This window comes from Carcharhinus amblyrhynchos, chromosome 14 (assembly GCF_965287045.1).
Source record: "Carcharhinus amblyrhynchos chromosome 14, sCarAmb.v2.hapA, whole genome shotgun sequence".
Taxonomy (NCBI): domain Eukaryota; kingdom Metazoa; phylum Chordata; class Chondrichthyes; order Carcharhiniformes; family Carcharhinidae; genus Carcharhinus; species Carcharhinus amblyrhynchos.
Window position 1 is genome coordinate 63,512,580 of NC_137337.1, and position 18,408 is coordinate 63,530,987.

Sequence of the window (18,408 nt, forward strand, 5' to 3'; positions counted from 1 at the left end):
GCACAATCCTCCAGGTGGGGCCTAACAGTGCTTTATAAAGGATTAGCTCAACTTCTTGCTTTTGTCTTTGGTGTGTCCCAAAGACAAGGACCCTGACTGCTTTATAACGGCCCAGTTAGAATTAGAAGTTGTTCAACTCAACGTTGAAAGCTACAAAAATATCAAATGTTTTTGTAGATTTAAGTGTGGATTTTCTTTAGCCCCGTTGCAGAGAAACAAAGAAAAACTTTGATTGGCCTTTTGTTAAAGTTTATTTTTGTTATGTATGTTTTTTAGTACAGAAGTCCATACCCTAAATATATTGATAGTAAAAAGCTGCTTTTCCTTCTTGAGTGCGGAAATGTTTTCCTTATGTTTGATATGTAAATAACTTAATTCCCAAACAGCTGTTGGCAAGCAAAAGGCTATTTATTTGTTGCTCAGGATTAAATTAAAACAACACACTGAGAATCCCAGAATCTTACGGCACAAGAGGAGGCCATTCAACTCATTGTGCCAATGTTGGCTCATTGAAAGAATCATCCATTGAATCTCATACCACTCCTCTTTCCCCATAGCCCTACAATTTTCTGCTCTTCAAATATTAGAATCACATAATCCCCACAATGCAAAAGGAGGCCATTTGGCCCATTGCGTCCATGCTGACAACAATCCCACCTAGGTCCTATCCCTGTAAACCCACATATTTACCCTGCTAATCCCTCTAACCTACACATCCCAGGACACTAAAAGCCAATTTAGCATGGCCAACGCACCTAATCCACACATCTTTGGACTGTGGGAGGAAACCAGAGTAAACCTACACGGACACAGGGAGAACGTGCAAACTCCACACAGACAGTGGCCCAAGCTGGGAATTGAACCCAGGCACCTGGAGCTGTGAGACAGCAGTGCTAACCACTGTGCCTCTGGGCCACTGGTTCTCTTTTGAAAGTTACAATTGAATCTGCTTCCACCACCCTTCCAGGTAATTAATTTTAAACCATAACAACTCACTATCGTGGGGAGATCAATTAACCTGATTGCAAATTCCTTTGGTGGGCATTAACTTTAAGCAGCACCACAGGAGCTCTGCTGGACGAGTAGCACCCATCATACTCACAATTATATGGCCCCTTTCATATAGTAAAAATATTCCAAAGTGTTTCACAGGGCAGAAAAATCAATACTGTTTTTTCTATAGTACCTTGGGATGTCCCCAGCCAGTCAGCCCAAAGAAAATGCTAGAAACTATTATTAGGAATGTGGTAACAGGGCACCTGGAAAATCACATGTGATAAGACAGCCAACTCAGTTTTATGAAAGGGAAATACCTCTTGACAAAACTTAGAGTATTTAAGGGTGTGACTAGCAGGGTAGACGGAGGGTGGGATAACCAGGGAACATAGTATATTTGTACTGGCAGAATGCATTTAGTAAGATGTCGCGCAAGTTGTTAAATGAACAGAGAACGCATGGAATTGGTGATAATGTATTGGCATGGATTAAGGATTGGACAATGAATGGAAAACCTAAATGGCTCATTTGCAGAATGTCACAAGGAGCGGCGCAGTGCCTCAGCTATTTCAAATTTATATTAATGATTTAGATGTGGGACTAAGTATAGTTTACCCAAGTTTGCAGATGGTACAAAGCTAAATGAGGAAGGTGTGAGCAAAAAAAGGCTACTGTAGCATTCAGTTATGCAACGGTACTATGTTTGATTTTGTGAGTCTGTTTATGATTAATGCTCACTGTGCTTGATTGGTTAAGCATGCAACTGGACTCAGAAAAGTAAACAAACTGTAGGAGTTGCTGGAAGCAAATCAACTATGAGCAGACATTAAAAAAAAACCTTGTAAATAATTTCCTATCACACACAAATAACCTGGTGAGTCATTTCATAGCTCTGAGGCACAAAATATAAAACAACTACAAAAGGGATATAAACTTGATAAGTGATTGGGCAAGAATGTGGGAGATGGAGTATATTGTAACATGGGGGAAGGGTGAAATGATTCATTTTCAGAGGACAAATAGAAAAGCAGAATATTTGTAATTGGTCATTGAAATGTTGGTATTCAGTGGGAACTGAATGTCCTTATACATGAATCACAGAAAGTTAGCATGCAGGTGGCATAATCAAATAGGAAATAACTGGTGTGTTGGCCTTTATTATCAAAGGATTAGAATATTAGAATGAATATTACTGCAATTATAAAGGCCTCCATGAGACCACAACTGGAGTGCGATGTACAGTTTTGTCTCCTTATAAAAGGAACAATATATTTGCCTTAGAGAGAGAGTACAACAAAGGGTCACTGGACTGAAGTGCCTTGGAATGGTTTACAGTGTTAAAGGAGCTATGTTGTTGTTGGAGGGAGAACATAACTTTTTAAAATGAGGAACGCTGTCCCCACCAGAAAGTGGAGCTTGAGTGAAGCCATTTTGTTTGTTCTTCTTTGACGGACACATTGAACGACAATGTGAATGCACCAAGTTAGTTTGGCTCGGTTTCTCTCTCTCTCTCTTGACTGTGAATGTTGTGGTCACAAATGCGCTCCATTTGCAAAGCCACACTGCTTCCGCCTTTGCTCTGGCTTTGGTGTTCATAGTTTCATGCTTTGAGCGGTGAACCTTTCAGCTGCGCGGTTTGTCTTAGATGATCATGTGCCCGTGACATCTGTTGGATCGCGTGCAAAGAACTGCTTTCGTCTGTCTAATTTCCTGAGGTTGCCAATTAAAAGTTGCTTTGCACTGTGAGTTACTCGTGTTCAAATCTCTCCTTGGCCTTGCCTTGCCCCTCCCTATCTCCATTAATCCCTACAACCCTTCAGGATTTCTGTGCTTCTCCAAATCTTACCATCGAAGCATTCCAGATGTTAATTGCTGCACCATTGTCAGTGTGTTTCTGCTGTCCACAGGCAATTTCTGGAATTTCCTCCTCAACTTCTCAGCCTCTCTATCCTCTTTTAAGAAACTGATTCAAATCTATTTCATTCATCACTTATCCTAACATCATCTTAATGGCTCAATGTTTTGGCTGATAAATGCCCCTGTGATACTTTTGGGATGTTGAAGGTGCTACATACATGCACATTGTTCCCAAGCCCTGAACCCTCTTTCAGGAACTGGAGCACCACAACCTGAACCAGCCACACGAAATGTCCTCTGTGCCTTTTCGCATGGCACCGAGGTGGATGTCCCTGGTGGAGGACTGTCTCTGCCAGAGTCCTCTATCTTCGCATCAAGGAACTGGGGTGGACGGTGCTGCATGCAGCAGTGCCCCACAACCATAGGATGCGTGAGTTCACGGAGTTCCAAGGTGTCTGCACTTTTTGCAGCCTTATGGAGTAGGTGGACCATGCTTATGTAAGTTGTTATAGCCCCCTTTTCAGTTATTAAAAGAACCTGTTAGTTTAGTCTTGTTTGCACTTCAACCCCATGCTCCTGATCTTCAGGCACCCATTGCAGGAAGGGGATCTTCTTGTGAACCTGCTCTTGGTCCTGGCCAAACCTGTCATCAACAGATTTAGGCAGCGGACGATTGAGAGTGTCGTCCAGCCTGACTGTCTGCCACTCTTCCACGGCTATTTTCACATCCGGCTGTCCCTGGAGAGCAAGCAGGTGGTGTCCACCAGCACAATACAGGCTTTCCATGCCTGGTGAGCACCACAAGGATTGGGGCATTTAATTGGCCCCCTTTAATCACATTTTCATCTTTGTTTAAAATTTCCTTTGAGATTCTGTCTACTTTGATGCAATATCCCTTTAAGGGCACCTCTTTTTATTTATCCCTTAATTTGTTAATTTAGTTCACTTGTTTGGCCCAAAATAGGATAAGTGCCATTCATAGTTGGCCAAACAGCTTAAATTACAGAATCTTTACAGCGCAGAAGAGGCTATTTGGCCCATTGGGTCTGCACTAACCGCAATCCCACCCAGGCTCCATTCCCGCAACCCCACATATCCACCCTGCTAATCCCCTGGGATCACTTTAGCATGGCCAGTCAACCTAACCACACATCTTTGGAGGAAACCAGAGGAAACCCATGCAGACATGGGGAGAAAATGCAAACTCCACACAGACAGTGACCTGATGCCGGAGTTGAACCTAAGTCCCTGGCTCTGTGTGGCAGCAGTGCTAAAAAATGCAAATTGTGTCATTTTCTTATCAAATCCACACCTTTGAAATGAGCTTGTGTATAAAGAAATTGGACAGCCTGCATTCCAATTGGATGCAAATTCACCAGGATGAAATTGTCTCCTGATTTCCCATCTCACTTCAGCCAACGGATGCTTGTGAGAAATGGAAATAGTCTTCAGGGATTCTTATTTGGAGTTTTGGTGGTGAGGTACGTTGGTGGGAGTGTATAGACTCAGAGGCAAGTTTGCTCAGTATTAAACCATGTTGTACCTCACCTGGGAATACCTGATGGAATGATTTAGAAGAAACTTTACTTTCAGTCTAACCTGTGTTATGGTTGACCTGGAGCAGTTTTGAGGGAGATCAACTCTGCTTTTACCTGATTCTATATCCCGCCTGAGAGTTTTTGTCAGCACAGAGGGCGTTTTACTTTGTACGCAACCTGTACTGTACCTGACCTGGGAGTGTTTGGTGGGACAGTGTAGAACATGCTTTTCTTACCTTAGCCAGCAGGTTGGAAGTCCCTCAATGTGGCCCATGAATCGATTGTTGAAAATGGCGGTGAGAGGGTCAGTGAGTTTGAAGATTTCAACAGGTGACTGACTGCTCATCCAGTGACATTCTGTAGGTGCTGATAGGTTGAACCAATCATTGCATCATACAATGCAGAAGAGGCCCTTTGGCCCATCGAGTCTGCGCTGACATGTGTGAAACACCTGCCCTCCTACCTAATCCCATTTACCAGCACTTAACCCACAGCCCTGAATGTTATGACGTGCCGAGTGCTCATCCAGGTAGCTTTCAAAGGATGTGAGGTACCTGCTTCTACCACCCTCCCAGGCAGTGCATTCCAGTCTGTCACCACTCTTTGAGTAAGAAGATTCTTTTCTTGCATACCCCGCTAAATCCCCTGCCCCTCACCTTGAACCTATGTCTCCTCTTAACTGACCCTTCAACTAAGGGGAATGGCTGTTCCCTATCCACTCTGTCCACGTTCCTCATAATCTTCTACACCTCGATCAGGTCACCTCTTCATCTTCTCTGCTCCAAGCAAATAACCGAGGCCTATCCAACCTCCCTTCACAATGTTCCATCCAGGCAGCATCCTGGTGAATCTCCTGTGCATTCCCTCCTGTGCAATCACATCCTTCCGATAATGTGGTGGCCAAAACTGCACACAGTACTCACCAAAGTTCTATACAACTTCAACATGACCTCCCTGCTTTGGTTACCACACCTCAATTGATAGAGGCAAGTGTTCCATTTGCCTTTTTCACCACCCTACTTACATGCCCTTCCACCTTCAGAGAGCTATGGACAAACACACCATGGTCTCTTTGTTCTACAGGACTTCCTAGTATCATGCATTCATTGAATACAATCAGCAGTAAATATGGGAGACGCTGTGTTTGGAGGAACTGTAATACTAGTAACCGTAAGTATGTGAAGATTGAGAGACTATGGAGCACGTGAGACCTCTGGTTACCATGCTTTGTCATTTTCACCCTGCTCCCTGTATTTTGGTCTGACTCTGGCTGTGATCTGCAAATTCTGCCTGAGATGCACTTGGTTCTTGATGTTCTTATATACCAGCACCGCTAGGCCTCAAGCTTCATTCCAGCTTCCTCTTCCACTCTCCACACCAACTCTCAGCCAATGTAGTAAGTGAGGATGGATGGGTGAGTTTGAGAGTTGATGACTGGTTGATTGAATGAGAGCATGTTAGTGAGGGAAAGAGTGTGAGGAGTAATGGTGGGTGTGAGGGTGGCTCAGTGGGTGTGTTTGTGTATTTATGTGTGTGGGGTGAAAGTGTGTATGTGGGGTGTATCCTTGTGTGGCTTGACTGTGGGGTAAATGTATGTGAGGGTTATGTGTACGTGTCTATGAGGGGAGTATGTGTGCGTGTGTGAGAGAGAGAGGTATTCATGCGTGTGCATGCACCGCACCAGTGCGAACAAGTCCTCGTCACTGCACAGGTATGAACAAGACCTCGTTAACGCACAGGACCTTCAACTGATGCTGTACACTAGGTACTTCGATGACATTTTCTTCCTTTGGACTCATGGTGAACAATCACTGAAACAACTATATGATGACATCAACAAGTTCCATCCCAGCATCAGACTCACCATGAATATTCTTGAACGCACGCATCTCCATCAAGGACAGTCACCTCAGCACTTCACTGTATCGCAAGCCCACGGATAACCTCACGATGCTCCATTGCTCCAGCTTCCACCCTAAGCACATTAAAGAAGCCATCCCCTACGCACAAGCCCTCCATATACAGAGGATCTGCTCAGATGAGGAGGATTGCAAAGCCACCTCCAGACGCTGAAAGATGCCCCAGTAAGAACAGGATAAGGCACTTGACTCATCGATCGACAGTTCTGACATGCCACAGTGAAAAACCGCACTGACCTCCTCAGAAGACAAACACGGTGGACAGAGTACCCTTCATTGTCCAGTACTTCCCCGGAGCAGAGAAACTACGACATCTTCTCCGGAGCCTTCAACATGTCATTGATGAAGATGAACACCTCGCCAAGGCCATCCACACATCTCCATTTCTTGCCTTCGAATAATCGCACAAACTTAAACAGACCATTGTCTGCAGCAAACTACCCAGCCTTCAGGAGAACAATGACCACGACACCACACAACCCTGTCACAGCAACCTCTGCAAGGCATGCCATATCGTCAACACAGATGCCATAATCTCATGTAAGAACACCATCCACTAGGTACACGGTACATACTCCAGTGACTCGGCCAATGTTGTCTACCTGATATGCCGCAGGAAAGGATGTCCCAAGGCTTGGTATGTTGGCGAGACCATGCAGACGCTACCATAATGGATGAATGGACAGCGCTCAACAATCACCAGGCAGGAGTGTTCTCTTCCTCTCAGGGAACACTTCAGCAGTGAAAGGGCATTCAGCCTCTGATCTTCAGGTAAGTGTTCACCAAGCGGCCTTCATGATATACGACATCGCAGAATCGCTAAGCAGAAACTGATTGCCAAGTTCCGCACTAATGAGAGTGGCGTCAACTGGGATCTTGGGTTCATGTCACACTATGTGTAACCCCCACGACTTGCCTGGGCTTGCAAAATCTCACTAACTGTCCTGGCTGGAGACAATACACATCTCTTTAACCTGTGCTTAACTCTCTCTCCATTCGTAATGTCTGCATCTGTAAAGACTTGATTACCTGTTAAGACTCGCATTCCAACCTTTATCTTGTAATTGCGTTTGTGTCTATATATGCCCTCTTTGTGAATAGAACTCTTAATTCACCTGTTGAAGGGGCAGTGCTCTGAAAGTTTGAGCTACCAAATAAACCTGTTGGGCTTTAACCTGGTGTTGTGAGATTACTTACTGCACCTACTCCAGTCCAACGACAGCAACTCCATATCACATCAATGAGTGAATGAGTCAGTCAGTGAGTGCATGAGTTACAGATGGTGCACGGACCCTCTCTCCCGAGCCTTGGAGTTAGCTGGGTACATGCACCCTCACCCTTTCTCACTCTAATAGTCATCCTTTAAATGATCAATTTGTTGTTGACATATTCTTTGCTCATTAAGTTGTTTCTTTTCCTACATGAGCTTTTCTTAAAAAATTCATGCTTAACGTTGTGTCAAACCTCTTTTCAAAATCGTTTCTCGTTGTGAGAAAAATTGAAATGTGGCCCACATGTGAAAAGACTGGACAAACCTGGTGTAGAGGAAAATCTACTCTGTATTTACCCTGTGCTGCCTCTGACCTGTGAATCGAGGTGGTATCTAGTGGAGGTGATGGGGGTGTCACCTTACAGTTAGAGAGCCCCTACTTCACCTTTTTCAGGGAAGGCCTCTCACATTAAGAGCCTTTTTTGAGAGTGGGGTCCCCAGTGTCTGAGAGCTACCAGATAAACAGAACTGGCACCTCATTGAATAGCAGCGCCAGCAGGGAGGTGATAGCAACTACTGAGACTAAACTTGCAGGGGGTGGGGGGAGCAGGGGGGTCTGGCAGCCAGCTAGGGCAGTGAATTGTTATCAGCAGCAACTCCCTCACAGCCCCTGGATGCCAGAACCCTCAATCAGGAATAAGTTTCTCTGAACGAGGGATCCCTTTGAGGACCTCAAGACATTGCACGTGGCTTTGCTTGTTGTGCTCGCACCAATTATCCACATAATGGTTTCAATTAGTGAGGAGGTATCCATGGACACCCTCCATCACAGACTTAGACCACAAGATATAGGAGCAGAATTAGGCCATTCGGCCTGTTGAGTCTGCTCTGCCATTCAGTCATGGCTGATAAGTTTCTCAACCCCATTCTCCCACTTTTTTCCGCAACCCTTGATCTCTTTACCAGTCTTAATCAGGTTGGAGGCAGGAAGCTGGCTGGATCCCTGTCTGCCATCCTCCCACCTAATTAAACGCTCCTGCCACCAAACGTGCCATGGAGCGGCATTAATTTCCCCCCCCAGTGTTTCTGAAAGGAAGGTGGCGTTTTGTTTCCTAATGATAACACCTTGTTGACCATAGATTACAGAGGGAACAGCGATTTGCATGAAGTTATGATTTTTGGAGGCAGCTAGTGCACAGCCTTGCCTGTGGGAGGACGGAGAGAGGTGTGACATTCCCTGGCGTAACTCTACTACTTACTTTCTCTGCAGGTCATCCTGACAAACCAGATCACAACAAGGCTGAGTCCCAATCGTGCTGCCTGCTCTGTGCCAGGCTCTGGTATAGATGCTTCACTCCTGACTGAGGGTAAGAGCTGCTTTCCATGTCCTTTCCATTAATAGATGACTGAAACCTATTGCTGGCTCCAATTGCCTCATGGGTCAATTCAGTGCCAAAAAGATAATATTACATTTATGTAATGTCCTTCACAATCTCATGACAACCCAAAGTACTTTACAACCAGTGAAATGTAGTCACCGCTGTAATGTGGGAAACATGGTGACTAATTTGTGCACAGCAAGATCCCACAGTCATGTGATATGACCAAATAATCCGCTTTGGCGATATTCATTGGCTGTTAAATATGGTGAATTGATGCAACACACATAGGAACATAGGAAGTAGAAGCAGGAGTTGACGATCTGTCTTCTCCGGCCTGCACCGTCATTCAGTTAGATCATGGCTGTTCTTCTATCTCAGCGTCTTTTTCCTGCATTATCTCCTTGATATCATTAATGTCTAGGAATTTTATCGGTCACTGTTTGAGGACTGAGTCACTGCAGCTCTGGGGCAGAGAAGCCCATAAATTCACCGCCCACTGAGAGAAGAATTTCCTCCTCACCTCAGTCCAAAATGGCATGCCTGTCATTCTAAAACTGTGCACCCTAGCTCTTGATCTGCTAAACCAGGGAAAACACACTTTCCTCATCTACCCTGCTGAGCTCTGTAAGAATTTTAAATTTTTAATGAAGTCATCTCTCACTCTTTAAAATTCTGGAGAATCTAGTAAAAATCCCAGCAGTTTTGCATTTTTTCTGCTCAATGAGAATACTCACCAATGAGAATAATCACTATTCCTTAACACTTACAGCATGAATCTCTTGCTGGGAAAGTAAAGAGAGGGTTTTTCATTTTTTAATCATCTCTGCTTATTTTAGTCCCTTGCTTTCACAAACAGCAATGTTCAATAGATAATTCAAAAGGCCAATGGGTTTTAATCTCAAGGTTGGCTCCAGTGTGAAGCAGTGGAATGCTGTAGCTGTACTCAGTCTAGTCCCCACCTGGAAAATAGTATTCATCTCCTGACACCCTCAACTCAGGAGGAAGTATTAGCCTTGTAGGGGAGCAGAGGTGATTTGCCACAATGACGGTGGGCTAAAAGGACTAAATTATTGGGATTTTTATTTACCTGAGTATAGAAAATTAAGAGGCAGTTGAATTGAGATGTTTATGATAATTGAAGGATTTGATGGGGTTGACAGAGAGAATCTATTAACTCTGATGGGTGAATCCCAGAACAAGATATCATAGTCTTAAAATTCAAGCTATTCAGAGTGACGGCAAGAAGCACTTAGAAATCTGGATCTTGTTTCCTCAATAACTTTCTGAAGCTTAGGGTCAATGAAAAATTCAAAATTCAGACTGATTGTTGGGTAGGTTTATTGAAGCTTATACAATCAAAGTGTATTAATGCAGTTCAGATACATACAGTTCAGCCTTGATTTAATTGAATGGCAGAACAGACTTGAGGGGCTGAACGGACTCCTCAAATTCATACATTCCTATGAGGCTAGGAGTATTGTGGCAAGTAACTCAGCTCCTGACTCCCCAAAGCCTGTTGACCATCTACAAGGCATAAGTCAGGACTGTGATGGAATACTCCCCAATTTCCTGGATGGGTGCAGCTCCAATAACATTCAAGAAGCTAGACACCAACCAGGACAAAGTAGCCTGCTTGATTGGCACCACATCTACAAACATCCAATCCCTCCATCACCGACACTTTGTGGCAGCAGTGTGTATTATCTACAAGATGCACTGTAGCAATTCAGCAAAGATCCTTAGACAGCACCTTCCAAACCTACAACCACTTCCATCTAGAAGGACAACGGTAGCAGATACATGGGAACAGCACCACCTGCAAGTTGCCCTCCAAGCCACTCACCATCCTGACTTGGAAAAATATCACTGTTCCTTTGCAGTTGCTGGGTCAAAATCCTGGAATTCCCTACCTAACGGCATTGTGGGTCAATCCCCAGAACACGGACTGCACGATTCAAGAAGGTAGCTCACCATCTTATCAAGGGTAACTAGGAATGGGCAATAAATGCTGGCCAGCCAGTGACACCCATGTCCCACAAAAGAATAAAAACAAATGTTCCTTGCCTAAACGTGCTGACTTGACTTTTGTTATGGCATGTCTCCATGTATGTCAGTAACTGAGTGCTTGGGGTGTTCACTACAGCTTTCATCACATTTGCGCCTGATTTTGCTCTTAACAGGGGCTATCCCTAAACAGGTCAAGAGATGACAACGAGGAGATGCACTTCTTTTTTGATTTGATTTATTATTGTCACGTTTATTAGTATGTAGTGCAAAGTATTGTTTTTTGCATGCCATACAGTCAAAGCATGTCGTACATAGGGAAGGAAAAGAGAGAGTGCAGAATGTCAGTCATGGTTAGGGTGTAGAGAAAGATCAACTTAATGCGAGGTAAGCCCATTGAAAAGTCTGATGGCAGCAGGGAAGAAGCTGTTCTTGAGTCGGTTGGTACATGACCTTAGACTTTTGTATCTTTTTCCTGATGGAAGAAGGTGGAAGTGAGTACGTCTGGGGTGTGTGGGGTGCTTAATTATGCTGGCTGCTTTACCGAGGCAGCGGGAAGTGTTGACAGAGTCGATGGGAGGCTGATTTGAATGATGGACTGGGCTTCATTCACAACCCTTTGTAGTTTCTTGATCTCTTTAACCAAGGCAGGCTGGAACAATTGTAACAAACAAACAAACAAGTCTCAACTTTTTCCTCCCCAACTACAATTGTTTAAACTGGCGGATTCAGGTTATTGAGCCTGAGTCAGCCCAGTTAGTATAGCTCAACATTGCACTGTGATAAACAACAGAGTTAGCGGAATAAATAAAAGGCAAGTTTCCATCCTTGCTCTCCTGAAAACACAAACTTCACCTGGCATGCAGATCCCGGCACCCTCTGTGTGTTCCCCAAGCCATTCATCAGGTAACACTGGCAGTACTGAATCACAAGGTTGTGAGTTCAAACTTGACTCCAGAGGTCTGAGCAGAAAACCTCTCCGACATCCCCAGTGCAGTACTGAGGTGGTGCTGTTGGATGTGCCACCTTTCAGATAAGCTGTTAAACCAGTTCTCAGCTCTCTGGTGGCCATAAAAGATTGAGTGACTGTTTAAAGAAGAACTGGGGAGTTTGCCTTGGTGTTTTGAATGATATTTATTCTTCAACCCAAGGTTACCACAGATCATAGAACCATAGAAACCCTACAGTGCAGAAAGAGGCCATTTGGCTCACTGAGTCTGCAACTACAATCCCATCCAGGCCCTACCCCATATCCCTAAATATTTACCCACTAATTCCTCTAACCTGCGCATCTCAAGACACTTAAGGGGCAAATTTTTTTAGCATGGCCAATCAACCTAACCCACACATCTTTGGACAGTGGGAGGAAACTGGAGCACCCAGAGGAAACCCATGCATACACGAGGAGAATGTGCAACTCCACACAGACAATGACCCAAGCCGTGAATCGAACCCAGGTCCTTGGAGCTGTGAAGCAGCAGTGCTAACCACTGGGCTACCGTATCACTCAGATGACCTGATCATTTATCTTATTGCCGTTTGTGAGAACTTGCTGTGCGTGAATTGTCGCTGACTGACTATAAAAGTACTTCACTAGCTTGAGCTTGCTCTGGGGCATCCTGAGGTTGTGAGCAGACATGTTATGTATGCAATTTCTTCATTTCTGACTTGATCATTCATTAAAAGACAACATAACTTGAGAGGGTTTCATGACCTCATGTGTTCTTTCCATACGCACTTGGCTTTCAAAAGCTGATGTATTATCTGACAAGGCACTTGTTTGCATTAGGAGACATGTGAATGCAGGCCTAGGCTGGTTAGATTAGACAGGCTGGGGCTGAGGCATTGCTCAGTTTCCATTTACTTTGAATTCTGACAGTAAGGAATTGACAAGCATTCAACCCCCACAGGTTTACAGGCAAGAGCTTTGCTGAATCACCTTTTTGCACATCTTACATTTCAGAAGTTAGAGTTGATTTGACTCCTATCTGGATTCAGGCCATGTGTATCTCAGTGTCAACTGCTGTATATGGTACAGTCCACACTGGGTAAAAGAGAAAAGACTACGTTCCCTGTAGTCTGGTATTGTACGGCTCATATATATCTCACTGTCAGCTCCTGTACATATGCAGTACATGCTGGGTAAAAGTATACGATTCACTTACATCTGATAAGACTCAGTATCAGCTCTTGTACTTGCTTCACACACACCAAAGAAGCTGATTCACTTCTGTCTGCTCCTGTATATTAAGGGTCCCAGAATGGAATGTTTAATTGTTGGCCTGGGAGCTTTAAAAACCTGGCCTGTTTTCTTACTTCAAGCAGCAACTTCTTTTAAATTCACAACTTGCTTGTCAGGGTCAGAAATGCTTCCAGAAAGCCAGGAATGCTCTATTACACGGGCTACAGCATTTCCAGCTCTCCTGTCCCATCAGGACCTACTGTGAAGTCTGTGTTTCTTTTTGTACAGCAAGAAGTCTCACAACACCAGGTTAAAATCCAACAGGTTTATTTGGAATCACAAGCTTTCGGAGTACTGCTCCTTCTTCGAGTGAGTCCCCTGATGAAGGAGGAGCATTGCCGGAAAGGATGTCCCGAGGCATTGTACACTGGGGAGACCATGCAGATGCTATGATAACGAATGAATGAACACCGCTCAACAATCACCAGGCAGGAGTGTTCCCTTCCAGTTGGGGAACACTTCATCAGTCATGGGCATTCAGCCTCTGATCTTCGGGTAAGCGTTCTCCAAGGCGATCTTCACAACACACAGCAATGCAGAATCACTGAGCAGAAACTGATCGCCAAGTTTCGCACACGAGGCCGGCCTCAACTGGGATCTTGGATTCGTGTCACACTATCTGTAACCCCCCTGACTTGCCTGGGCTTGCAAAATCTCACTAACTGTCCTGGCTGGAGACAATCCACATCTCTTTAACCTGTGCTTAACCCTCTCTCCACTCACATTGTCTGTACCTTTAAGACTTGATTACCTGTAAAGACTCGCTTTCCAACCATTGTTTTGTAAATTGAGCTTGTGTCTTTATATGCCCTGTTTGTGAATACAAGTCCTCACTCATCTAAAGAAGAAGCTTGAGGCTCCGAAAGCTTGTGCTGCCAAATAAACCTGTTGGACTTTAACCTGGTGTTGTGATACTTCTTACGGAGCTAATAGCCCAAGGGGTCACCCAACCTTTACTCTTAAAAGGGTAGTCCACACCCCAAATCCCAATATACAATATATATATGTAAACACATACATGACATTAACCTAGTGGGCCCTATTGGACCTGAAATTCTGCTTTGCATCTTCAGTGACCTTAAATTTAGTGACAAAAGATCAATCATCTGCCAGCAACAGGTGTTGAAACATCTCCCAGGTCTGTGACTGGAGAACTTTTGTTAATTGCAGTGGCTGATCTGATATCTGACCTGACCATGTATGATTTATCCATTCACTCTCTAATCCCCAGTGCAACCCATATATTATGCATTAACAGTTTACAGTGATTGCAAGGCAATTTGTGTTGGTGTTGTGTGTTACATTGGCTGAATTGAAATGTTATCAATGCAGTGCTATAAATATCTAGGTAATAATTTGATGGCTGTAAGCATTGAATTTCTGCGTGGGTGTATGGATAGTCTGGGGTAGCTGGAAGTCAGAGATCATCTGTTGCGAGGCAAGCTGATGTTTCTGGTAGATATGTTAGCTGCTGAAACCAGAGCTCCTGACTGAGGTTGACACGAATGTTCACAGAATAACTTTCCAGCTGAGACAATTGTAAACCATTCTAGCAATGCAAATTACAAATCAACAAGCAGCGTGGAGAGAATCTCCTGAAGGAAGAATTCTGTGCCCCATCCCTGGCCCCTTGGCTCTCTCCCAGAGGATGGAATTTCACCCAGGTGAAAGATGTTTCTCATGGATGAGTTGATTGGGGAAGGGAATTGACAGCTTTTGGGCCAAGAACTGTTTGGCTGTGGTGGCAGGGGGAGGTGTAAAGGTGAACCAACTAAAGCACAGCATTCTTTTGACTTTGTCATGTTCCTAATGATAGCGCAGACTGAAAGTACAGCCACTATATCCTTTTGTTCGTCAATTCAGAAGTTGAATCATTGCTGTATAAGCTACAAGCTCAGCACTTATTAATCCATCATGCGGATCATCTTGCAATGCAGTCAGTGTTGGATAAGCTGCATCAGGCCACAAGAATGTTGATATATATCGATAACAGTGAAGAATGGGGAAGAACACAGCAGCCATGTGATCACTGAATATAGTTTAACTCTCACCATATAGATTTGTGACCATCTTAACAACTGTCACAAATTAAACATCCGGTGTCCCACATTTCACCCTGCAACATTTAATCACCTCTGCTCCACATTTAATCACTCTCACCCTCTACCTTTAATCACCTCCGCTCCACATTTAATCACTCTCACCCTCCACCTTTAATCACCTCTGTCTTCCACCTTTAATCACTCTCACCCTCTACCTTTAATCACCCTCGCCCTCCACATCTAATCAGCTCCATGTGTGAGGTAGGTCCATTACAAAAGTCAGATGGCAGCAGGGAAGAAGCTGTTCTTGAGTCAGTTGGTACATAACCTCAGACTTTTGTATCTTTTTCCTGATGGAAGAAGGTGGGAGTATGTCTGAGATGTGTGGAGTCCTTAATTATACTGGCTGCTTTTCCGAGGCAGCAGGAGGTATAAATGGTGTCAATGGATGTGGGAGGCTGGTTTGAGAGATGGACTGGGCTTCATTCACAACCCTTTATAATTTATTGCAGTCTTGGACAGAGCAGGAGCCATACCAAGCTGTGATACAACCAGAAAGAAGGTTTCTATGCTACACCTGTAAAAGTTGGTGAGAGTTGTAGCGGACACGCCAAATTTCTTTAGTCTTCTGAGAAAGTAGAGGCGTTGGTGGGCTTTCTTAACTATAGTGTTGGCATGGGGGGGACCAGGACAGGTTGTTGGTGATCTAAAAACTTGAAGCTCTCAACCCTTTCTACTTTGTCCCCATTGATGTAGATAGGGGCATGTTGTCCGCTACACTTCCTAAAGTCGGTGACAATCTCCTTTGTTTTGTTGACATTGAGGGAGAGATTATTGTCACTGCACCAGTTCACCAGATTCTCTATCTCTTTCCTGTACTCTGTCTCGTCATTATTTAAGAACTGTCATCAACAATCTTGAAAATTGAATTGGAGAGGAATTTGGCCACACAGTCATAGGTGCATAATGAGTATAGTAGGGGGCCAAAGAGAGTATGTCCCATTCCATGCACTCCGGCCTCCAGCAAGGATAAAGTTCTAACTCCTCACCAACTGAAAATAGTGAACCAGGCACAGAGGAACAGGCTGTTATGGCTCACATGGCTCACTTCCACACTACTCCTGAATGCTACCGTAATGAGTTATCCGGCCCCTTGTCAGCCAAGTTTAATGGATAGCACTCATCTCTATGAATCCGAAGGTGGTGAGTTCAAATCCTGCTCCAGAGACTTGAGCACAAAATCGAGTTTGACATTCCCGTGCAGTACTGGAGGAATGTTGCACTCTCATGATAAAATTTAGGCCCAGTCTACCATGCCTCAGATGTTTTGATTTGATTTATTATTGTCACATATGTTAGTATACAGTGAAAAGCATTGTCTCTTGTGCACTTTACAGACAAAGCATACTGTTTGTAGAGAAGGAAATGAGAGAGTGCAGAATGTTGTGTTACAGTCATTGTTAGGGTGTATAAAAAGATCAACTTGATGCAGGGTAGGTCCATTCAAAAGTCTGATTGCAGCAGGGAAGAAGATCAGCTGAGAAAGTAGAAGTGTTGGTGGGTTTTCTTAACGATAGTGTCGGCATGGGGGGACCAGGACAGGTTGTTGGTAATCTGGACACCTAAAAACCTGAAGCTCTCGACCCTTTCTACTTCATACCCATTGATGTAGACATGGGCATTCATCAGTGCTTCCTGAAACTGACGACAATCTCTTAGTTTTGTTGACTTTGAGAGAGAGATTATTGTCGCCGCACCAGATACTCTATCTCTTTTCCTGTGCTGTTGTCTCGTCATTGTTTGAGATCTGACCCACTTGCGGTGGTGTCATCAGCAAACTTGAAAATCGAGTTGGAGGGGAATTTGGCCGCACAGTCATGGATGTATAAGGAGTATAATAGGGGGCTGACAGAAGAGTCTTGTGGGGCACCGGTGTTGAGGATGATCGTGGAGGAGGTGTTGTTGCCTGTCCTTACTGACTGTAAATATCCCATGGTACTATTTTAAAAGAACAGTATTCTATCCAAGTCTCCTGACCAGTACTTATCCAACAACAGCTTACAATTATATAAAATCAAACATTCCCAGCCCCATTCCCAAAAAATAACATTATCAAATCAATCAACATTATCACATTTCTGTCTGTGGAATCTTGCTGTGCAAAAATTGGCTGTCTTGTTTCCTACATTTCAAAAACTCTCCGTTGACTGTAAAGGCCTTTGCAGTTTCCTGAGGTCATATAGAAATGTAATTACCTCTTTTTCTCATGTGTCTTGTGCTAAGATCCTGCGGACCCAGCCAGTACCTTGTGTGGGGATGTTGTCACTTGCCACAGGGTGGCCTCTTGTGTCCATACCCGAGAATGGCTCTCACTGTTTGCAGGCTGACTTCCTTGGCTCCTTTCTTAGGTTCAGCAGTGCCAGCAGATTCAGCTGTTCTGGCTTTCAGGGTAAGGTTTACATCAAACATGTTTACGTTGCTAACCCAAAACACTCATTGCTACATTCAGCAGTGGTTTGGAAACATTTCGTTTAGCAATGGTATCATCGGTCAAAGAATGAGCCAAGTAATTATAGTCAACACTGATCCCACTCTCCAAAAAGCAAATAGTGTGTGTCAGGGCCCCGAGAGTGAGTATCTTACTCCCAGTACAGAACCGAGACAGTCAGGGCTCTGACTGGAGTGATCCCACTCCCAGTGCAGAACAGAGTGAGCCAAGGATCGGACTGGAGTGATCCCACTCCCAATACAGAACAGAATAAGTCAGGGATCCAACTGGAGTGATCCCACTCCCATTGCGGAAGAGAGTGAGCCAGGGACCAACTAGAGTGATCCCACTCCCAGTGCAGAACAGAGTGAGCCAGGGCTCCAACTGGAGGGAAATCACTCCCAACACAGAACAGAGTGAGTCAGGTCTCCGACTGGATCTCACTCTCGAGTAGGGAACAAAATGAATCAGAGATCCGGCTGGTGTGATCCCACTCTCCCAATATAAAACAGAGTGTGACAGGGCTCCGACTGGAATGATTCCACTCCCAATAGGGAACAGTGTGAGTCAGGACATTAACTGTAGTGTTCCTGCTTTTAGTGAAGAGCAGAGTAATTTAGGCCCCTTATGGGAGTGTGGGTAAGAATGATCCCAATGAACCCCAGCTGCTAAATGGAAAATCCTAGCGATTTCTGTCTGCCTGATGGAGTGATCGGTGATCCTCAGCAAT

The 18,408-nt window shown here is 44.4% G+C and overlaps 1 protein-coding gene across 3 annotated transcripts in view; it reads left to right on the top strand.

The window, feature by feature from the left end:
• rad51b (RAD51 paralog B) overlaps window positions 1–18,408 on the top strand; it is a 465,368-nt gene that overhangs the window by 280,622 nt on the left and 166,338 nt on the right. For all 3 annotated transcript variants that reach the window (XM_080203004.1, XM_080203005.1, XM_080203006.1), the window contains exon 8: window positions 8,791–8,887. In XM_080203004.1, coding sequence (XP_080059130.1) covers window positions 8,791–8,887 — 97 coding nt within the window. The remainder of the gene's footprint in view (window positions 1–8,790; window positions 8,888–18,408) is intronic.